General features: G+C 37.8%; 1 protein-coding gene across 1 annotated transcript in view; it reads left to right on the top strand.

The window, feature by feature from the left end:
* SPON1 (spondin 1) overlaps positions 1-24,395 on the top strand; it is a 195,563-nt gene that overhangs the window by 18,212 nt on the left and 152,956 nt on the right. The window contains exon 3 of the mRNA XM_065683197.1: positions 23,012-23,145. Coding sequence (XP_065539269.1) covers positions 23,012-23,145 — 134 coding nt within the window. The remainder of the gene's footprint in view (positions 1-23,011; positions 23,146-24,395) is intronic.

The following is a 24,395-nucleotide window of genomic DNA, read 5'->3' as shown; positions in this document are numbered from 1 at the left end:
TACCTGGGTCCTCCTTCTTGCCCTTCTTATAGATTGGTGTGACCTTTGCCATCCGCCAATCCTCAGGCACCTCGCCCGTTTCCCACGACTTACCAAAGATGATGGAAAGTGGCCTAGCAATGACCTCCGCCAGCTCCCTCAGCACCCGTGGGTGCATTCCATCCGGACCCATCGATTTACAGATGTCCAGTTTGCATAGCTGATCCCTAACCCAATCCTCATCTACCAAAGCAAACTCCTCCTTTGTCCTGACTCCTTCTGAGGCTATAGAAATCCGGGGCCCTCGGGGAGAGTCTGCAGGAGTAAAGACAGAGGCAAAGAAGGCATTCAGCACCTCTGCCTTCTTTATATCCTCTGTCTCCAGGGTACCCACTTCGTTCAGCAGTGGGCCTATATTGCCTCTTGTGTTAGTTTTATTTGCTATGTATTTGAAGAAGCCCTTTCTATTGTCTTTAACCCGACTAGCAAGATTGAGTTCCAAGGAGGCCTTAGCTGTCCTAATTGCCTCCCTACATCCTCTAACAACTGTCCTATATTCCTCCCAAGCGGCCAGCCCCTCCTTACATAATCCATAGATTCTCCTTTTCCACTTGAGTTTGCCCAGCAGCTCCTTGTTTAACCACGCCGGTCTCCTAGATCCCTTACTTGACTTCCTACTCATTGGGATGCTCCGATCCTGAGCTTGGAAGAAGCGGTCCTTGAATGCTAACCAACTATCTTGAGCCCCTTTACCGCCTAGTACACTTTCCCATGAGACTTCCCTTAGCAGTTGACTGAAGAGGCCAAAGTTGGCCCTTCGGAAATCCAGAACTGTGGCTTTGCTAGATATTCTATTCCTCCCACACAGGATCCTAAACTCCACCATCTCATGGTCACTGCAGCCAAGGCTGCCATTGACCATCACCACTTCAACCAAACCCTCCTTGTTGGCGAGTACTAAATCTAGCAGCGCTGCTCTCCTAGTTGGTACGTCCACCATTTGCATTAAGAAATTATCATCAATGCACTCGAGGAACCTCCTAGACTGTGAATGACTGGCTGTGTGAGTCTTCCAGCAAATATCGGGTCTCAATTCCAGAGTTGAGGGCAGTTTTGCCCTTGAAGTTATTTAATTCAGAGCCAGTCTGGTTCCAGGTGTGCAAATCCCACTAACTCTCTTTTGTCAGTCAGTAGAAGCTGTATGTTCTTCCCCTGAGCACTATTTGACATCTCTATCTCAGTGACTGTAAAGGAATGTGTTTCAAATATGCCTTTTCTACAGCTCAGGTATTCTACCCAACTCGTTGTTCCAGTCTCAGATAGTCTTTCTTCACATGGCAACTCATCTTCACATGGCAACTCACCTGGGCCATGTGAAATTTTAGAAAAGACTCTTAACCCTCTGGCAACAGCAACCATAGGGTAACTGTCATGGGTTATAACTCTAGATGTACATAGGCTCCAAGTTCATTGAAATGTCTGTACAGCATCTCTTTCTTCATTCATAACATTGCCATCAGGCTCTCCTCCTCAGGTTTCCCCTTTGGTCTCCTCATTATTTACCCACTTCATCTAAGGCAGCCATCAATTGCTCTAGGTTCTTTGTGTCTCTACTGAGAAAGATCAGCACTCTGATCTCATTAGCTCCTATTATCCTTTTTTAATGCTCCAAGAATTATCTCTGATGTAGTTATTTGCAATTCAGCAGCGTCAGAAAACCTTCAGCGTGTCAGTTGCAATGAGTTGTACCTTAGAGCAAGCATCTGTTCTTTGCACTTCCACTTCACATAAGGTTACAAAGCCCTTGTCAGTTATTTTCTACTGATCTGGACTTCTTCAGCTATCACTGCTGATAGCTATTCATCTGGGCAATCGTGCTACCCTTATAATGATACAGGGCTTTAAAAGGAAGGGTTATTCTAGGGAACATGCTTATTCTGACACTTATCTCCAAAAAAGCACTGCCAACCACCAGGCTGCAATGACTAGGCTACAGACACAGAATTATGTCTGTAACTGAAAGTCTTTTCTCATAATGTGCTTTCTTTTCTCGTAATGTGCTTTCTTTTCACTTCAACTGATGGAGGGGCGAATGGATGGGGAGGGGGAAGGAGGAAGGAGGAAGGTGATGATAAAGGTTGAGGCTCAACTTGACAGTTTCTCCAGGTTATACAGGCTTTTCTACTGCTTGAAAAGAATCCTGCTGTCAGTCCTCTGGACTTGAGGAAAGCATACAAGTGGCAGTAGAAAGTCTCCCAATTAAATAAAGAAGATGACTTTATTTTTTTTTTTTATTTTTTTTTTTTCCCTCCAGTGTGTTCAGAGAAAGTCTGGTGGCTTGGAAACAGAATGGCCCTTTTAAATTCAGGAATTTACCTGCCTGACTTGACAACGAATGATTGTTGTAGGAAAAATCCTTCCTTCATGTTTCATAGTCAAGTGAGATAAGTCCTCATCACAAGTCACAGCTGAATTAATTGCTAGGAGACTAAATGAGCTGCTTCCTATGCCAGTTGTCTTGAGAGCTGCTTTTTAAATTCTGAAGGGAATTTGCATTACCAAAGTGACAAATGTATTTAGCTTTCATTATTCTAGACTGCATGTGCACCCTTCTCAGACCTAGATACTGTCCACTGACAGTCTTCCTTAACAACTGCTCCCTTTCTAATGATGGTAGGGACCTCTCAGTGTTTGCAGAAGGATATTGTTTCAACTCCCATTGCTGTCCTGAACAGTTGTAATTGATTATTCTCTTTGCTGTGATAGCTCTTTCTCATGACCTAATAACCCAGGATCGTTAGTCATCTGATCACAGTGTATTTATTCAACATCAGAGTGATGCAAAACCTGTTCAGGGAAGTGGCTGTATCTTTTAGTTCTGGTGTATTCAATATGCTGGCCTTTTACTGCTTTGTCCTAATGTACCTTCATATATGTTTTTAGTAATTTCATTTCATGCAGCCAGGAATGCAGATCCATAATGATGCTCTCAGAATCACATGCGAGGACTCATACAACTGAAAAATATACATTCTCATCCTAAACACATCAGATGTTTAGTTTCAAGGCTAGTCTTTACTCAAGAGACTTTGCAGACATGTTTCCCAGTAGGATGCTTGATTTTCTTTGGTCTATTTTATCTGAAAACTGCGAGGTAAGGCTAGGATGTACCTTTGAGAAGTCTTCTTTCCCTAACCTTTTTTGAGACTACTTGGAGTTCCAGACCCAAAAGTCATATAATGTTGCTTTTTCTGTCCCACCTACTCTTGCAGAACTCCAGGGACTTGTCTTGTCCAGCATGATGCTGGATTGCTTCAGTGTTAAAGTGGCTTTTTTCACCCCTACTTTGTGAAGGCTGGGATTATATTGCTAGCTGAAAGTATTTATACAGAAGGATCTCTTCAGATATATACACAAAGTTCAGTCATCAGAATTTCTCCTGCTTTCACCCCATATTCTTGATTTTTTTCTAATTGCTTGCTATCTACCTCAGCCTACGCTAGGTACAGTTACCTGAATGTTATCTCCTTCTAGTAAATAAAGCCCTGCCAGAGAGGTTTTTAGTGCTCACCTGCTACATAACTGTAATTTTACAAGGGCCTCCTGAGGCACTGTCCCTTTGTGCAGTCCCACCAGTGGAATTTTTTTCACTCCTGTCTGTTTTCCTATGACCTTTCTGTTAAGCACTCACACTAATCCCAGCCTACCTCTGCAGCTCAGTCTGTGTGGATTTCCTGATGGTGGTCATCACTGCTGTAAGAGTAATGCTTTTATGGATGACTTCTCATCTGCTAAATTGTTCTCTCACTGAATTGCCCTGGTACCTGTGCAAGACTGTCAATCAGCAGAAAAAGCCAGGACATATGGCTTTCACTTTAAGCCAGAAAGGTTATCTCTGTCTCCCCTCCTTCCCGGACTTGCTCCTTTAGTTCTGAGATCTTCCTAAGTATAAGAAGAGCTTTTACGTTCTACATTGGCTGAGCCAGGTCCTTTCCCCAGCCTCTAGTTTCTGTGTGCTCTATCAGGGAGACACCAGAGAACAGCTGTAAATAGATACGGTCTCACCAGAGACCACTTCCGAGTCAGGTTATTTCTCAAGCCGTAGTATAGATGTTTCTGTCCTACATAGCAGATAGAAGATAGCCTCAGGACAGCCTCTGACTTAGAGGAGTGACTGGCAGGAGGTTGACTTACTAAAGAAGCACTACAGATTCAAGGATGTATCTAGAAATAATGCACCATGTGCAAGTACAGTTATACAGTTTTGTTTTCTGAAATGATACTTAACTCCTGAGTAATTTTGTTAGTGGAAGGACCTATTGCTGGGAATCACCCCTGGTGGAAATTTCCATAGCAGCAATCACTGAAAGGGGACAAAAAAGTTACTTGTGAGTAATGTCACTCCTTGGGAAGTGGCTTGCTTGTTTTAAAAAAACAAGCAAACAAACAAAAAAAACCAAACACCAATTTAGCTCCCTCTATCCTGCCTTCTGCTCTGTTTTGGCTCCCTTTTCAGTTGCTGTGAGAAAAAACTGAAAATCATGCGCTCCACTTGCCTTTTTTCATGGCTTTATAAGGGGTAGGATATGGATGCACCCTGCCCGTACAGCAAAACAGAATTTTATGGCTTGTGTGCTCTTGATTTCAGTTGATATAGGTGAGAATATAATTAATACCTATACAGGTAAGACATCTCAAGAAGCCATTATTACTGGCAAGCTTTCTATTAAAAAAAAATAGATAAATTCCCAAGCAATATTTCCTGGAAAATATTTTATTTGTTATGCAGTTACTTTTGTTTATTAAAACAGCATATTAAAATTAATTTTCATATGAAAGTAAACTAAGAATAGTAAAGAAATTCCTGACCCAGCTACACAAAAGCTGATGTTTGGCTCTTGAAAGTGCTTTTCAGAGCACTCCGTAATTAGAAAGGGAAATTCCCTGCTGGTATAGAGCTGCCATTTGTACCCCATTCCCTGCATTGTCACTGTGGGTAGGGTTATTATGCAATCTCTGGCAAACTCAACCTACCAGACTGCTTACTAATTTGTAGGCTGGAGGTGTAAATTGAAAAGCCTTCATCCTGCTTCTGTTTACTTCATGTATTGAACTGGGCTCCAATTATTCTCATCTATGTGAATTGAGGCACTGTTGTTGCTCTTGCCTCTTTTTTTTCTTTTTTCCTTGTGGGTGGGCATAGCTCGTTTGGACCTGCCCTTCTTTTAAAAAGAAACATGTAAAAGAGTAAGAAGTAGTCTTACTACTTGCCGTTTTATAACTTTAATGATTATATAACTTGATACAGTCAGCAGCGTAGCAGGGTTTCCTTAGGGCAGGTATACATCAGGGTTTTGTTCTCCTGGAACGCATTTCATTTCATTCCCCACCCCCCCCTTAATTCTGATTTTAAAGCTGACTCTGCTTGCATGGGAGGCTTAATTGTACCTGCTGTTGCTCAGTTTAGCCTGTTTGTCACAAACCGATTTTTGCTAACCTACTCCTTTTTAAAGAGGAGGAAAACAGAGAAAAGGAGAGAGTGAAGTAGCAAACCAGTCTTTAAAATGAAGAAATGCTTTTTCCTGCAACCTCTCTTGAGCAATAGGTCAGTTTCATAGGAAAATCAGCTACCTATTTGAGACCGTTAATAGAAAAATATTTTGTGGGAGCTTCAGGGAGGTATTTGAAATGGTTGCCAAGGCAGCAGTTTGTCTCTTATTGGTGGTCCTTTTGATCTGGCCTCTCTGTATGTGATCGTGGGGGAATCACAGATGTAGGAATAAAGCAAGGACCTGCAGTTAGTAAATTACCCCCCACACTAATCCTACCTGTTAAGAAAATCTGCCCACACGTTGTGATAAATCCCAGTATTATTAAGATAATCATAGATGTTTTCTGTATGTGTTGTGTGCATAGGGCCAGTATGGCTTTTGGCTATGCGAAGTTTCTTGGCTTCCTTTGAGATTGTTTCAATAACCTAGTTTTAAATGTTATACAAAGTACTTTATATGAATTAGAGTTAAGTTATTATATATTTAGACACTGGGATTATATAATAGCGTTAGCTTCAAATACACTGTGTTCCAAACAATATTTTGGATTTTTTTCTTGGAGCTCATGTGAGATTTCTGTAAAGGATGAAAAAGAGCTGTCAGCTACTGACTCAGAGCTGTCTGTATATTGACCTGTTTTTTTCTCTCTGTTCAGCTGATGATCATCAGCTCCTCTGATTGCATTAGCTGCAAAATGTATTAAACCCACATAGTAATAAACAACCAGCTTTGTATGTGGTGCAGATGTTATGCAACTGCAGGCTTCCACAGGAAGGACACAGTGTATATCACAGTATTCTGGGGTTTCTAAACACATTTACCTCTTGCTGCTGACTATGAGAAAGACTTGGAATTTCTTTTTGGGAATAAGAAACCTGATACAATCTACGTGAAAGCTTATCTTGGAGTGTAACCATTGCTGTTCGTGTTTTCACATCAATACACATCATGTCCAATTAGAAATAAGCCAGAATTGCATTAATATGGGAAGGAACACTGCAAGATTAAAATATGGTAACCATAAAGGCAGCATAAAATGCTGAACTCCCTGCTGTTTGAAGATACTTGACTCTTGATACATACCTCTTGTATGATTTAGAGAAATTATCAGTACATTTTTCTTTTCTTTTTTTTTTTTTTCCCCAGTTCAATTTGCTGAATCTTGCCCTAGTGGTTTCTGTTGTCAGTGCTACCAGAGTTATGTTTACATTTATGGATATAATACAGCTTTCAAATGTGACTTTATATTGACTTTCTGCTGAAGTTTTCAAAGTTTTTGCATAAATTAAATTCCATAAACATTTTTGTAGGAAGGTGTTTTATCATATCCACTTTACAAAAGAGTAGATGTCGAAGTAACTTACTCAAGGTCACGTAACACGCTTGAGCTACCATTAAGCTTCAGTTCTGCTCTCCACTTGTAGTATTTGCCTCCCAAGTAGGAATGTTTAAATAGTCATCTGTCTTCTTGCATTTCAGTCCTGTGCATGCATAAAATCACAAATGCTTGCAAAATGTATAACTTTCCAACCATGAGTGTGAAATATAAGATGGGGTTTTTAACATACAGGAGCACAGTCTAAAAGTGTCTATACAGTGAGGTCCCTAAAAACAATTCCAGTATGGTATCTGTTGTGCTGGTATGTATTGGAAAGATAAGCAAGTCCTTCCTACTGCAGGATTAAAATGACAAAACCCCTCCAAATATTCTTAGTGCTCATGGCTTATTCACTTAAACCAGTAATTGGGTTTGTATCTGTACTATATTTTAGTTCTTCCTGTTGTTGGCACAGATTCAGAAACAGCAGCATTTCCATGTATTTTAGATTAGTAAACAGAATGGGTTAATGCCTTCTGAACTCTGTATAATACGGAAATAACGTGTTTAAAAAAAAAGATAAAATAATCCCAGAAGTAGTGAGTCTCATCTATTAAATATTATTCCCAGCCTTTAATTTTAATATTTCTCTAATTACATGGTTCATATTCTGGAGACAAGCTGTCATTTATCAACTGTTGGCATCTCCTGCAAATTAATTTTTCCTTTATATGTGGTTGAATTCCTGCCCATCAGAAGCTGTTTTTCCCGTTTTGAGCCATTTTTTTCCATGCTGCTTTGTTCAAGTTGTTTGAGGGTTGCGTACCTTGTAGGATTGTTCTCTCAAGTACTTGTGCAAAATTGGTAAGAATGTTTGCAAGAGATGTAAAAGCACAGAAAAATAATAATAAAATAATGAGTGCTGACTTAGAACTTTGTATAGCTTTTAGTTGAAATGTATTAAGAATAATTCAGAATAACTACCAAATGTGAATCTCTGAATAGACACCGGTGTGATTGGGTGTTCATAACCTCTGAGGCAGATTTCCCATATCGCCAAAATTTAGCTTTAGATGTGAAAAATGGCATGAAACTTCTCAGTAGTTCCTTTGCTAGAAGCATTTAGTTTCTGCAGTGAAAGTCCTGCATTATTTCTGGGCCTTACATGCTCATGTTCTGCAAATGTTTCCATAGACAGGTTAGGCTATTTGTGTTACTCATGTTGAAATTACATGATTTTGGGTACATTCTGTTCTCAGATAAAAACTTTCACAGTTATATACTTCAGATTCTCACATGGAAAACTAGAAGAAAGGGACAGCTGTTTATATTCCTATATGTCAGCACTTCATCAGTTTGAAAAGATGGTATTGTCTTGACTCTTATTTGGTGCTCCACTTGATTTTATTTCTTATGGCACCCTCTCCCAAATATGTCTCAAGTCATGTGAGTGAAAGAAGCTTTGTTCAAGATTGGAAAAACTACCTGTAGCAGATTAAGGGTAGTAAAAGAAGACAAGGAAGTACAAAGAAACGTTTTTTAATGCATGGAAAAAATGAGAATCAGAAATTAATTGACTGTGTACTTCATAAAATCATAGAACAATGCAGGTTGGAAGGGACCTAGTAAGGTCATCTGGTCCAAACCCATATGGGGGTGATACCTCTTTTATTCTATGGAAAATTGATCATTTGCCAAAATGAAAGTTTGTGCATAACACCTTTGCTACTGCCTTTTGCCTTGTAACTATTGCTATAATTCGTATTTGAATGACCAGGATAATCTAGGAGCTGAATGCAAAGAATAAGGCTTCAGGATTTCTCGGACTTCTTTGTAGTATCAATCTACAGACAAATAGAAGCTATATATATTGTGACAGGCTGTCAGTAACACATAGAATCATAGAATAGTTAGGGTTGGAAAGGACCTTAAGATCATCTAGTTCCAACCCCCCTGCCATGGGCAGGGACACCTCACGCTAAACCATGCATGAACGTGAACAGTACTGTGAGTGTCTTAAAGACATTTTTGATCAGGAGCAGAAAGTACAGGCAATTTTGGCTGATTTCCGATCAATGTTACTGCTTCCTTTTGTTGCTACTAAATGAAAGGCACACCCAAACAGTGCAGAAGGACTATTTATTTTCCCCAGTTAGGGCCAGTAGGGCTACACAGGAGGTTCTTTGAACCAAGAGGAAAAGATGAAACTGGTTGAAATGAGAAATTTTCACTGTCAAAATATGCTACAGTTTTAACTAGTTAAACAATGTAATCACTTAGAAATTTCCAATAGAAAGGTCATCAGTGCTTTCTATTCAGATACAACTGAAGCATATCATTCTTTGTACTGCATTATATACAAAGCTAAGTATTAAACAAAATATTGACTCAACAATGCTTGAGATGATGAAAAATCAAAACATTTCAGAATGGATTGTTTTGAATGTGTTAATTTTTCCAAATGCTTTATGATGATATTTCAGTAAAATGGCCTATATCCAGAAGAAAATATTGTTTTGACAAAATTACATGTTGAAACTGGAAATGTTGTAAAATAATGTTTTTCATATTACTTGTAGTTAGCAACTGTAGGAGTTCTAAAGCCTAAATCTCAGTGTAGCAAGAAATACTACCAAGTCAATTAGACCTTAGTTTAAAATGTACCTTTGAAATAATGGAATGTTTGGGGCTTTGTTTTGTATTGAAGTGGGTTTGCTCAGAGTACAAAGTTGAGGGCTGGAAATGGAGCCAGCATGAACAGTTTTTACTCCTTTAATTCGCATAATTTATTCCATTCTTCTCGTTCTTGATTCATACACATTTGCCTATTTTGCAGCAATGGTGTATTGCTATTGTTGATGCTAGAGATCTGCAATTTTAAACTTTCTTGCTTATGTGTCAAATTGGTTTGGAAATGAATTTTCTAGTTTCTTAATGAATATCCCTCTTGGTCTGTGACTGCATATATTGAATTTCTACTAGTCCTAATGAAATTTCAAATGGAATTTTTTTTTTTTTCCCTAGAAGTATTGTGTTGTCATCTGTATGTATGGTAAGATGGGCGTACAAATTTTTAATTGGAAAACCTATTTACAGCCATAAAGTTGACACATATAAAGAAAACTTCTATTTCAAAGCAAAATATGCTAAGCCATCAGGAGATGAAAACTTGGTCTAATGCATATATACATATATATACATATATATGGTTGCTCTGAAATGTGCTTGCAGCTTTAGCTATTCTATGCAGCAAACCTGAGATCATTATGTTGCTTGCAGCTTGGTGGTGTCAAGGCAAGTGATGTAGGCAGGTTGTATTCCGCTTTCTTCTTCACATTCCTCATTGTTCTTCCTACTCCTTCTTCCTCCAACGAGGGCAGAGTGGCCAGCCTTGAGTAGTGGCACCATATGTGAGTGTCCGGTCTCCTGCATGGCACCCTCTTGTCCGGACCTGGTTTCACACATGCCTTCTTCACCTCAGTCTTACTGTGTTTCTGTCCTTCAGAAATTTGCTGTCCCCTATGCAGTTTTTCTTGGAAATGCACCTGGAATGTACAAACAGTTTCAGAAGCAGATTTATCAAAATCACTGCATTTAATAATGGATTAAAAAAAATGTTGTGTGCCAAGTACTTGACAAAAGTGATGGTCCATGTCATAATACAGAGCTACAATCAAGTTAACAGTTTATTTGGTCTATCATTTGAAGCAAGATAGAATCTGTGTACCCACTGAGGATTATGAAGAGCCACTGTACTAATGTGGGGGTAGGAATGCTACTTTAGGCCCTTGTGCAACAACAGAGTTAGAGCTTTTTCTGCTTTATAAATGTTTTGTAGCTTTTAAAAATTAAATAGACAATGATGTCTGCATGAGAAGGTGCCACTTAGTGTGGCTTTGTTTCTCTAATCATAATAGTGTCAAACTTCTTCAGACTCCTACGTAGGAGAATGCCTCTTGATTGAGGCATGCTTCTGACTGCTAAGCCAGGTTTAAGTGAGTGAGAGTTGCATTGGACATACCTCATCTTTACCACTGTATACTGCTTGGAATTAATATGAAAGCAAGATACCACTATATATATTGGTTTTAGCCTGGCAAAGTTTGTTAGTCTATATAATGTTAATCTATGTACAAGTACAGTTTAATATAGTTCCATTTCAGTTTACAGCTCATTTTTTTAATACTTCAATTTACAGAGCTCTGAAGAATTTTCTTACAAGCTTTTACAAAATTTGTTACCCTATTTTTTCAGAATCCCTTCCTTCATTTTTGTTTCATTTAATAGGATCATGCAACTCTCTAGCAGACGTTTTACGTCATGAAGAGCTATCATGAAATAGCGTAATTCCAAGAGAATACAGGACCTTTTTTAAAAAACAGAAAAACAAACCAAAAAAAACCCTAACCCAAAGCAAAAAACAAAAACCAAAAACTACCACCCCAAAACAAAATCAAACATTCCAACCAACCAAAAAAAATCCCCAAACCCAACCCAAAAACAATGAAAAAACCACCCCTAAAACACACACACCCGTGAAGCTTTAAAGGACTTCTTTCCTGATACACGTACTATTGTTTTGTTCCCATAATGAACACTTTGTGCAAGACAGTATTCAGAAGTGTCCAAATTGGGCTTTAATAAGATGCAGTTTTCATGTTTGGCCATGAGAGATTTTCCTTTAGTGACAGCACTTAACAACCCCCTTCAGTCAGCACCTGAGGAAAGCCCACCACACTCTTGAAAAGAAACCTGGAGTCTGCCCACAAGACTCACCTTGTTGCCAGACTGGGGCTTCACTTTTGACTGACTACAGTGTGTCTTTCTGAAGCAGAACCCTCTCATACTGGATGGGAAAAAAGCATGATGTATTGATTTCCTCGAAACTCTCAGTAAACAGGTTTAATTTACCAGAAGGGTACTCAGATAATGTGAAATTAGGCTTCATTGAAAACCTTGGACACAGAGGCAGGCAGGGGAATTATTCCTGAATAGACTGTACAGTCTGTGATGTTCTCTAAGGAAAGAATCTGAGGATCTGTGCATTGGTAGTTCATCAGCACATCAAAAGTAAGAGAAGCCATAACCTGGATTATCTGTTGTCTCTGCCTAACATGCAGGCACACACTCATATGCATACAAAGAATTTGGTGGCTTTAAATTTGCTCACAACTATGTCAGTGCTACCACAAACCCTTCCTGACTCTCTGTAGCTCTTCTGTATCAACAGGATTCCTTATTAAATAGCTGATGCAAATTGTTAAGCAGAAGATTTGGGAGCTCCTTTAGGGAGGTCAATGCTGCCTTAAATTTATCTGTATAAAGCCCGTAGTTCCAGTTCACCAGTATTTTTTTCTCTAACTGTGGTTTTAGCAGTAGATTAAGTCTCTCTGAAATAGATTATGTTCTGTACGCAGTCATCTGAAGGCTATGGGAACTTGTGTGGAATCTGCCTGAACTAGGTTAGGATGTATGTTTTGGCATTGAGATGCTCATGAGAAACATGAATAGCACAAATGCCAGAGCTGCTGATGTGTCAAAGCTCCAACACCAAGCAGGATAATAATGCTATTAAATATATGTATTCTCTGCGATCCTTAAATCCCTTCTTAACTTAAACTAAGAGCTCCAAGTGAGGTAGCTATTCTTGCAGAATATTCATAATGCTGAGTAATATTTCCTAAAATGAAGGAGAAACGAAAAGCCTGAACAAACTAAGCAAGCTGAAAAATGCTGATCCAGTAAAATGTGCAGTCACATTTTGCCATGTATTTAATGACTTTGATCAATTTTGATTCTGATAGCAGAACAGCCATTTCCTTTGTAGTTTACTATCTAATGTCATGCTGTAGAAAAGTGTCACCTCTGTAGTAATACTGTTATTGATTACATTAGTAAGGAAGCTCCCTCTGGGTTTAAGCTCATGTTGTACTTTGTACTTTACAGAGTCATAGATAGTAAGGTTCCTTTGGCTAGCAATTAACGCTCTGACAAATGCAAGAGAGGAAGGTTGAGGAGGAAGGCAGGATGTTATCATCACACTGCAGGGAGAAACTGAGGGAGCAAGGTGGCTTCAGTAGAAGAGCTATGTGTGTCTTTTGAGTAGCCACTATAGAATTTCTTCCTTATCCAATGTTTTGTGTGTCTCTTCAAATTTAACATTGCTTTTCTTTTGATTGATTGATCTTGCAACTGTGTTCTTATCGGGGATGTTGTTCCTGAAATAAAAATATCAGTTCCTTTATTTAAAATGGAATTGACAATGAACCTAGAGTTCCTTGCCACAGAAATGTAAATGAAAAGTGTGTGTGTGAGCAGAAGATAAGGTCCATGTCTGCTGTGTGAGCCCACAGCAAATATTTCTCTGGCACTCACGTTACTTGTGTATTGCTCATTATGGTGCTGAAGGTATAAGCAGTATACAATTGTGACAACAGTACACGAAGAATGATATTCTTATCAAAAGATAATCACATCATTAATTTCAAAGGGAAGAGCTATACCTCAGCAGTCTGATTTAACACCAACTTTACTAAACTGACATGCAGTGATTTGTAAATGACTCTCACCCCGTCCATGTGGTTTGTTCTGATATGAAAGTCAGATATTATTGATTGCATAGATAATCTTTCTGGAACTGATGGTACGAGTGGTTGATTTAGGACTAGATCCTACTTTTTGTCTCAAGTATTGTTTCATTATGAACATCAGAATGTGAGGGGGTTTTGTTATTTACATTACTCAACTGCTTGATTGCTTAAAGCTCATGTTTATGGTGAACAGAAGTTCTAGACCACTGAATTTAAAGTATGTCCTTGACTGGACTTGAATGGTGGCTAGAGATCCTTACTAATAAAGTTATCTGTTAGTTGCAGTGAAGGCACATCCTGTCAAGCATTTCTAAATGGTATTTTTGTGCAAAGAACTGTGTGCATTGACAGAAGCAAAGACATACGGGCTCACTCACGTAAAGGCAGTTCCAGACAGTTCCTGCAGTTACTTAGAAAAACCCTAGTACCAGTACAAAAAGTTTCATATAGTTCTGACGAATTAAGAATGTGCTGACAAGCTTTTCCTTTGCATATAGCAAAACTGTAAAAGCCGATTTTTTTTGTGAAAAATATGCTCACAACAATCAGACATTGCTTTGACTTTTCTCAAGCATGTCTATAAATGTATTTCGGATATGTCCTAGAGTCAGTCCTGCAAGGGTCTAAGCACTCTTCCTCTGCTTTCTAATGACCTTAAACTACATGCTTAGCCTAAGGCCTGCAAGTTGGTTTAGGTGCGTATTTATAAGTCTTTGTCTTGCGCTGAAACATAAAGAATCTGAATGAATCCTTTACCATAGGGATTTAGAAAATGTGAGAGAAAAAATATTTTGTAATGCATTGTTAGTTTCCTTTAGATGCATGCATAAGTGGCCTCCTGTATCACCCAGGCATTAATCTTATTCACTAAAGTTATTTTGAATTTTTGGTGCTGCCGGATGCAGCACCATGTGTGTATGTATATACATATGTGTGTGTATATATATATATATATATATATATAAAAGTTGCAGTAACAAGGCCAAAGTGCTCATGCTGACTTAAACATAAATTCTTGATGGAGACGTGTTATATGTGACTATTGATGAGTCCTGGTTAAAATTCAAACATGATGCCGTGGCTGGGGAGGAAGTTTGGAAATGTGTTCTGCCCCTTTTCAGACAGGGCATTTGTTTGTGAGGGTCAGAAATAAATGCAGAATGAGCTTTGTTGTTTGTTTCCAACTGAACATTTTGAAAAGTGCTAAGGTAGCATTCTTGGAACTGATGTGATCTCAGCCCTGAGAGCAATGCTAGAAGAGATTATCAATATTTTGTGGAAACTTTTTGATGTCTTGTCTCTTCAGAAGGAAACACCAGTATGTTAACCCTTCTAATGAAATACATAAATTTTCAAATTGTATTTTTGTTGGCTAAAACTTTCTTCCAGACATAATTTTCAGTTAGGTGGCCCACATGTGCTAAAAGGCTTTCAATCTGGATGGAGAGAAGGTTCAAGTGTCTTGAGTTGTTAGAACAGGGATTGCATCAAGGAGTTTTGCAGCCCTGAAGAGTGATCCTCCACACAGCAATTTCAGTCAATTTCCAGATCAATTTCTCTCAATCTCTTCCTTTTCAATCCCTCTGCATTATAAAACCAGTAAAATACTTCACTGGGTCAGCAGGGAAGAGACTTGTGAGGGAAGTCATCAAAATAAACAGAGCAGAGATTTGAAGACACATTCCCTGACTGTCAAGTCAGTTTTTGCCCTTGGCTCAGTTGAGTATACATGTGAGGTAGAATGGATCAGAAAAGAGACTGGCCAAAGGTTACTCACTCTAGAAGCTCACACTGAGAGTGAACTGCCCGATTCAGAATGCATGGATGAACCTGAGTCTTCCATAGCTGAAGGAGAGCCTTTTATGTTGGTCCTAGAGCAGGCTCTACTAGATAAGTCTTTCAGCTTTTACAAGACAAATAAGTAAGTAAGATTTGTCTTCTAATCCCAGTATGCAGCCAAATTAAAATATAAACTTTTTTTTTTTTTTTTTTTTGCAAAGCAAGGTTCTTATTTTTCAGCAATATTTAAATTTCCATTTTAGATTAATTTTGCTACAACCCCTTGATGTGTTGAAAAGTGCTCTCATGTAAAAGATGCCATTGGCAAGCTGGAGCTCTGCCAGACTTGGTTTTGTTCTACTTCCTGGGATCTGTGAGCTTCAGTGCACCAGACTGGGCGACCTTTGACAGAATTTGGCTACTCTTTTTACAAAAGTGAGACAAAGGGTTAGTACACAGGGGGACACCCTATCTTTCTGACTTCCACGGGTATCCCTGACTTGAATTCCGAGTTGATTCAATAAGCCACTTTGCCAATAGCTCAAATTAGATGGAAATCACGGAGCAGGCCGATGATCTGGGCTTCTCATATTTAATCTTTTCTTGAAGAGCTCCTGTTTATGAAGTCTGAGACCAATCTGAAATACAATGAGCTGTTAAGGATAATAATAAATAAGTTTTAATAGAACATTTAGTACATTGTTTTGAAAAAGGAGGTCAATGTCTATATTCCCACTTCACAACTGAGAAACAGACAACACTAAAGTGATTTGAGAAAGGTTGCCTAGCAATAAAAGTCACATTTCACTTCCAGTCCAGTGTTGTATCCACATTGCTTTATTTTATATCACTTCCTTTTATAAGGTTGTGAAAACACTTATTTCCTTACACAATCTTCCAATGCCTTTATCCATCTAGAAAATCTGATTAAAATAGGCTCTTAAATATGAGGTAGATATACTGCAGCAAATATATTTGTGAGAGATGGCAACAGTTTTTTTCTCTTTCCAAAGAAATTTGTATTATAAGCTTATATGATAGGTCCTAACTGTAGTAACTTGCACCAGAAATATAAAAATCCTTAAGTTTTTACTGCTTTCAAGTGGTTGTTATCTGAAAATTCTTGATTGTGAAGCTGATTTTTGTATAACACCCTCTTCAGCAAGCACTGTTTCTCTGGGGCTGAAAGCACTTGAGGTACCACCTATCCAAAGTTTTGTTTTCTTTTTTTTTTTCTCCCCTGTGAAAATTTCTTATCAGGCTGAAATACTTCTTACTTTTTTGCAAAATAAATAATACTGAAGTAGTTTGACAAGATAACACTGAGTATAAATAATCCCTCTGCAAAAGTATTACATAAAGAATCTTGTGTATATCTTTGTTGAAGTTTATTGCGGTTATAGTAGTATTTGAAATGAGTGTGTTGGTTCTGTAATCTTGGAAGGACCATTTACACTCTGATCTTCCAAATACAAGGAGGAGAGAAAAGAGAAATCCATGTGAGCCAGTGATAAGCCTAAGCGGTCATTCTCAATTTTTTATTTTGTATTTTTTTTTTTTAATTTATATTGGATTTGATTTTCTGCAGCTGCTGCTTTGGGCTGTCCTTGGCTCAGGTGAAGGGAACTGCAGCTAGAGCACTGCTGTGATTGAAGCTGACTCTGTTCCCAGGGGACCAGCCAAGGATCACCATAGTATAGCCTTGCTCTGTGTCCACATCATCCTCACTGGTTGTTTTTCTGTCTTAGGGTTGCAATAGTGCAGTTCTGCTTCCTAATGCTGGGAACAGAGTTTTGAAACTAGTACGTCCCATTTTCATTTGACTAAGTGTTCATAAAATTTGCCCTTTTTTCACCTGCTTGTTTCATGCTTCCAAATGTAAGTGGTATTTAGATCATAAAAGAATCTTGATTTCATTGACAAGCAAGTTCAGTCTGTTAGCTCCTGCCTGAAGGGAATGAAAAAACCCCTGCAAGTTAATGTGTTTGAATAGTTGAGCATAGTCTGACCTCAGTAAGTTTGCTCTAGATTTAAGTCTAACTTGATTAAATTATACATCAAGCCAGAAGTTCTTTTTCTTTGAAACTAAAATTTTCAGTCTTGCCCAGAACCCTCATACCGCATTTCAAATGCTGCAAAAGGAGCTGTGTAGACTGAACACAAAACATGAAGAATAAAGGTAAGCCATTTGTCATGCAAAGCACGGAGGGACTCGTTGCTTTTGTACCAAATGTCACCCAAAGTATCTTGAATCAATTTACCCGACTGTTTTCATAGCAATGTTAATGTTGCACTTAGAAGAAAAATTTGTAGGAAACAAAAATTAAACTTGTGACCTTTAATCCACAGTCACTGAGTACTTGGATGAAAGTAGTCTCAAAGCACAATGGTCTGTGTTTATTCATCTCAGGGACAGCTTTTACTAAATTGATAATTTTCAATTTACAAGTATATGCCTTTATAATTCAACATGTTGCAACATTAAGTTAACCAAGAATGATTCAAATTCAAGAAAAAAAGTATAGTATAACATCTTAGGTTTACTAAATTCTGTCAAGTTATTGCTTTCTCTCTTTATCAATATACATCTTCTCTTTTTCTATATGTTGAATTAAGAAGAAATTGCTGTGATTTAAGCCATCCATAGACAGTCTCTTGGGCAGGAAAGGCTGTTTAGTGTAAAAGCTGACAGTGTGGTGCTTCGTCTGTAATTCACTTCAAGTTCCCCTCACTTTGAACTTCTTTCTTCCTGTTTGTTTGAATTGCACCTCAGAATAGACCCTCCTGCCTGCCCTACAATAGGTGTAATGTAACTCTCAGGTTTGTTAGGCTGAACAGCAACCTACAGTACAGTGTGACTACAAGATTCTTGAGAGCAAATATTTTTGGGATGTGTTAATGCATAAGAGTCTCATACAGGATTCCTGCATTTTTTCCTTTTGATCATCCAGCACAGCTTGCTTTTCAATGAACACACTATTTGAACTGATTGTATTAAACAAGAGAAGGTAGTTGGGCAGACGTATTCAAATACTTCAGAGCATCTCACAGACAAATATTTGGGTTTTGTTTTTTTGTTTGCTTTTAATTCCTGGAAGATGATTTATATCAGTTCTGTGATTCTGCTGATTCTAAGCACAGACTCTGAAGAAAATACTGTGTCCTTTAGTCAAAGAAATTGGTTACAAGAAGCGTATATTTGAGGCAGGTTTTTTTAAACTGACTTTTTACATCATGAGGTTTCCATTCCATATTAATCTTTGTTCTAATTTAATCTCTAAAGGACAAATATTATTACCATTATGTTAGAGCCAATGTTCTTTTTTATAATGATAAAGTTTCCTCAAGGAGATGATACTTTTGCAACATTCTAGAAGTCAGGTTCCATATTAGCTCTTCCAAAGAAGAGCACTGCCTACAGAGATGCTTATCTGGTGAACTTTGAATGTTTTGTTTTTGTTTTGTTTTGTCTTTAACTCAGTTGTTCCAGTAGAACACAGCTGTTTCAGTGGGTGGAAAGTGATGATGTGTCCACAGAACAAGAAATGGTGCTGCAGATCCCAGCCAGCGGTTTAAACTGAGGAAGTGGACGCAAGCCAGTAGAGGATTTATATAACTTCATTTCCTTTTGTACTTTTTATTAATTCCCTTCTTTGTGGTGCATAGCATTCTGACTTTTTAAAATACTGATAGAAATGTAACAATAGAGAGGACACCTGCTTGGTGTCATTTATCTGACTACCATTTTTATAGAAATCAGAAACAGATAGCAAGCTCTATCACTCAGCATGAAATGTTCCAATTCTGGGAAACGAAAACCAGTCATTCATCAGTTTAACTACTAAGCAGTTTTCCAGTCCTGCTTTTCAGGAATACCAAAAACTTGTCTTCAACCTCGTCAGTGTTTGGAATAAGCAAGGAATGCAAAGCTGAGCCTGGAACTGGTAGATGCTGCCTTTTGCTGACCTTCTTTCCATGCTTGTAGATTTACCCAAGTTCAGCTAGATTCTATAACACTTGTTCAAATCTAAGTGTTTTGTTCGGGATTTAAACTAGTTTCCCTAAGGGAATAAATTGGTCTAATAATATTACATTCATAATGGGAAAAACTCACACCAAAGCACACTAAAAACTAAATAGAAAGTTAAAATAATGTCATTGCATTTGTGGATTTGAAGGAATTAATCACATAGAGAGTCCACCCTTCTGAGACCTCAGATTCTTTGGCCAAGGTTTCTTTTAGCTTTTAGGAATTTTGTCCATTATGTAGTTAATTTGCTGGCCCATTACAGAAAATGTGAGGCTTCCCATTACAGATAACCTGGGGTTTTAGAAGCTGCAATTTTGAAAATGCTACATTTTAATCTGAATGTCTTTTTCCTGCCAATTCTTTCCTTCACGCTTATGTGGTCTGACTTGATTCTAGAAGGAAAATCAGGACTGTATTATTTTCAGAGATATCACCTCAAGTTGGCCAGGATACTAACGCTTTCTCCTGTGATATGTGTGAGTGAAGCGGTATCATCTACCGTCCTAAAACAGTGTGTTATTTGGAATCTTCTTGTATAAGTAGTGAACCCGTTCTGTATCACCCCTAAGAACTTTTTATAAAGAATCAAATCTCCATGGATATGGAAAAAAACCCATAATTTAAAAAAAGTATATTTTGAGTTTGGTTTATGTTTATCTGGAGTCCTAGAATCTGCATCATTCTCCTGTTTTTTATAAAATTTCTTATCTATTTTTTTTCTTTAATCCTCCCAAGTTAATTGGCATTTGTGCCTTTCCATCTACTTAGGAGTTCTTTACTATATTCTGTCAACAGTAGGAGTCTTTATTAGGATGTGTTCTGGCTAATTGTTCTTCAGAGCTCTTTTTTTTTGGAGGATCTTGTCCTTTTATGGTCAGGTTTTCCCAGTAGACACTGATTGCCTAGGTCTTCTTGCTCTGATTGTTCCTGATGCAGGAAATTGTAATGTAACCTTGAGGTTCAACCACTTCCTGTTCTTCTAGGATCGTGTTCTAAAATGCAGGCAAAACTTTTAAATTACTTCATCATAGGCATCTGTATTCCTTGAGAAAATTCAGAACTAGCTCAGTTGCAGGAATTGGGTAGATTATAGAAGTGCAAAATACATCTACATTTCTATGTGTTTGTTGCTACTGGAAAAGGGCATGGATGTACTCCCACCTAATGACTATCTAGAATTCAAACAAATATTTCAAGTTCAGGTTTTGCAGTAGCCAGAAATTTGACTTAGAATAATGACTCACAGTTGCTCACAACTCCTTCCTCAAGTATAAGTTATTGGATTTGATTTTGGTGTTCCTTGTGATTGCATTTATTACTGGGGGAAAAAGCAGGACTCATTCACCTAGAATGGATTCAATTTACCTTGAATGAGACAAAAATTGACTTAACATGCAAATACATCACAGGTGAGTCTACAGTGATGACTGGTGGAGGAATGGTATTTAGGGATATGAAAACAGTCAAGTTCTTGTTGACTGAAAATAGAACTCTGTACTTCGAGAACACGGGTTCATTTCAGTTGGGCTTCTCAAGAAATGCTCACAGATGAAGTATGTGACAGAAGAGCTAAACTAAATTTGCAAATGCCAGCATATGTGAAAGGCTCATTGGTCATTGCTGAATGACTTTTACCTGGTCAGTTGTAAAATATTTATACTTACCTATAATTACTCAATCTTTCTTTACCTGAATTGAATATGTTTTAAAATATTTTAGCTAATGTGAGTTACGATGCTACAGCAGCAGTTTGCATCTGACAAGAGAATATGGGGCTAGTGTAACTTGTACAGTGATATGCAAATTTTCCGCTTTTCTAGAACGCCTTTTTTAAGAACTTTGAGATAACCTCCTAAGAGCCCTTTCAAGGGAATTATCTTGCTTTTCTATAACATACAATAGAATTTTATTTTGTTATGAGATGATATAAAAATCACACATTCTTCACTAAAAGCTTCCACCAAATCTGGGTTTTGATTGAGAATGAATTCCTGTGAAATATGGATAAAAGGTCAATTGACATGGTCCCAAGTAATCGAGACAACCTTTCTGAGGGGTAAGTGAAAAGTTTTAGATCTTTATTTTATTGTTACATAAATACGGCAGACAGAATGAATACAGTTCATGGCTAAGACAGAACTGTACAGCAGGGATTTTTTGATGCTCAAGTTCATTAAATTGTATCAAGTGGAAGTATAAAATGAGCAGTGTCACTTTAAGCCTACAGTAGATCGCATGCTTCAATGTTAGTTAAAATCTAGCAAAGTAGATGTAGCTGTACACATTGTGTTTAGTTACACAGATTCTGCGAAGCGTTTAAAGAGTTGAACATATTAGCAGCTTTAGATTTAAAACCCTTTAACTGTTACCCTATTGACCAGCTAAATAGTTTTTCAGCATTCCTTTAGGGCAGTGCCCCTTCATTCTGCCATGGAAAACTGGATAGGTCTGGGGGCTCAGCCAAAAATGTTTGGGAATGTTGGAAGTATCATTGGGTGAGGCAAACTGGCTGCTTGCTCACTAAAGCAGATCTGGTCAAACTATAGAGATTGCCACTTTTTTGGAATGTAAGTAGTATTTTGTTGTGTTTTGTTTTGGTTTGGGTTTTTTTCCTTTTTTTTTTTTTTGTGTTTGTTTTGGGGGTTTTTGGGTGTTTTGGCTAGTTTGTTTAAGTTCTGTTTTGTTTTTTTTTTTTTTTTCCAAATACTTTTTTAAAGTTATGTTACTGCCAGAAGATTTTTATTTTTCAACTGTAGTCTGGTAAAAGTGTCTGTGCTGTTACAATCAGAATTGTAAAAAAGCTCCTTCAGAGTTCTCTTGTACATCAATATATACAGCTTCTTTCCTCAAATGGTAAGGTTTGTAATTCATTGCCTGAATCTTGACCCAGTGCAGTGTGAATTATGGCTTCATTGAATGAAAGTGGACCACCAAGTAATTCTGAGGAGAAATTTGCAATATCACAGAATCACCTGTTTCCAAATCAAACTTGGCAGCTTCAGATGAATTTTCTTTGAGTTGTGATGAACAGAAGGTTTAAATTACAACCCCTGAAGAGCATATGTAGTGAGAAAGCTATTTTGTTACAGACACCTTTGAGTAAAATCCTTAGAACACTACCACTTCCAAATCTGCCTCTCTGGTTTTGTGTTGACTTATGCCACTTAAACCTTTCTGTTAAACATCAATCAACCAAAAAAAAAGCAAAAAGCTCTGTTGATTGAACTAAATAATGGTCTCTGAATTATAGATTGTTATGATTCACATTACCTCTTTTGACCTGAAGATTCTTTTGGTACATTAAGAATAATACTGTTTAAGCAAATATTTACATGGATGTCCACCCATGGACAGATGGAACATGTTAGAAGCATGTTCCATCTGTCCTAACCAGTTGCCATGATATAAAAAAAAAACAAAAAACCAGTTAACTTATGCATTTTAATTATTTTTAGTTCATTAACATTTACAGGAAGCTCCAGTAATCAGGATCTACAGAAAGAAATTATTTGTAGCCTCTCTCAGAAAGGACTAACTTCTGTTCACATGGAACTGAATTATTCTTCTGTCTTAGTTTTGTGGGTTTTTCATTTTCATTTCACTGAATGATCTGCATGTTATAAATAAATTTACCAAAGTAGTGCTGAGCTAAGCAAAGAATTATAAATAACCCCACTGAAGGGAAAACATGAACTCACAAAGCACATTTAAGTGACATTGGCTATCTACATCCTTATCTTTTCATCTTCTTCTGTTTCCTTAGATCATAGATGAAGAAGAAACACAGTTCATGAGTAATTGTCCGGTTGCTGTTACTGAGAGCACACCTAGGAGGAGGACACGCATTCAAGTGTTTTGGACGGCTCCTCCTGCTGGTACAGGCTGTGTAATTCTGAAGTGAGTATTTTAAGGCATATTAAACTAACCATTAAAGTAAAATTTAGTTAATAATGAACCTAATATTTTTAGATTAGGAACTGCTGGTGTTCTTACATGTTTTTTTTCTTCTTTGACACATTGTGTCAAGGGTAGTACTACTTGCACAGTGAAATATTAGCAACTTAAAGCCCGAGTAATCAAAGTTACTCTATGCCTTCAATAACTATTGAATTGGCAACCCTAATTGAACTGGGTAGGCTCTCAGTCATTTATTTCATGTGAAAACCTGAAAATTCTGAATCTTAAAGGTCAAATTTGCACTACTTCATTTGAGATTTGGGTAAAACACATGATCTTAATTCAGATGATTAACAGGGACTTTCTGTAGAGCTGGGATTTTCTAAATTGACCTTTATCAGTAAAAACTGATCTACTTGTTTCAGGGTGAATGCTTTGATTTTTGAGCTGGTGATCTGATATTTTTCTATTATTTCTATAGGCTATTTTAAAGCATGTGCATCTATGCTTTTTAAGCAACAGACAGAAGCAACATTATGTAGGTGCACTTTGCTTTAGGGCTGCTCATTTTTCTGTAGACACCTTAAGGCACTTCTTGCTATGAAAAATGTCAGAGGAAACTGCCAGAGAAACATTGTCCTACCTCTTAAGATTTTGTTTGTCATGTTTAATAGGACAGGTTGGTCAAGCATGCATGGACAATTGGGATTTCTTTGTTTGCTTTGAATGTGTCTGAGATTAGCCTTTACAACTGCCAAGATGTGCCCTGCAGTAGACCAAAGGATTTCAGAGAGTCTTATCCATACTGGGGGCACCTTCAGAGACATAAAAAATTCCAGGTTTTTAAGGAGATGCTAGCGTAAAGGTTGCAATGAAGATAGTTCAGTGCAATTCAGGAAAATGTGTTATTAAAATTGCAGCTGATTTCTGAGCAGGCTGCAAAATTGCCACCAGCAAAATTGGTCCATGACTTGCTCTCCCCTTACCCTGTGCTTCGCTTCCTTCTTTTGCTAGTTATGTGAAAAATGCAAGCTTGCTCCCAGTGGTTTTATTGAGCTCCAAGGGTGACTGGCCAGTTCCCGAGGACAGCCAGAGAAAGAATTAAACAGTCACTGATAGTACAAGTTGCTGATGCCAGACACTGACATCATAACATGGTGTTTTGTTTGTGTTGTGGTGCAGTCCTCTGTGGCATCATACATAGCAATCACTGTGGTTTTGGCATTAACGTTGCATTTTTTCTTTTGTAT

The sequence above is a fragment of the Lathamus discolor genome, chromosome 6, assembly GCF_037157495.1.
Source record: "Lathamus discolor isolate bLatDis1 chromosome 6, bLatDis1.hap1, whole genome shotgun sequence".
Classification (NCBI taxonomy): Eukaryota; Metazoa; Chordata; class Aves; order Psittaciformes; family Psittacidae; genus Lathamus; species Lathamus discolor.
This window is presented reverse-complemented; position numbering and strand designations above follow the sequence as displayed.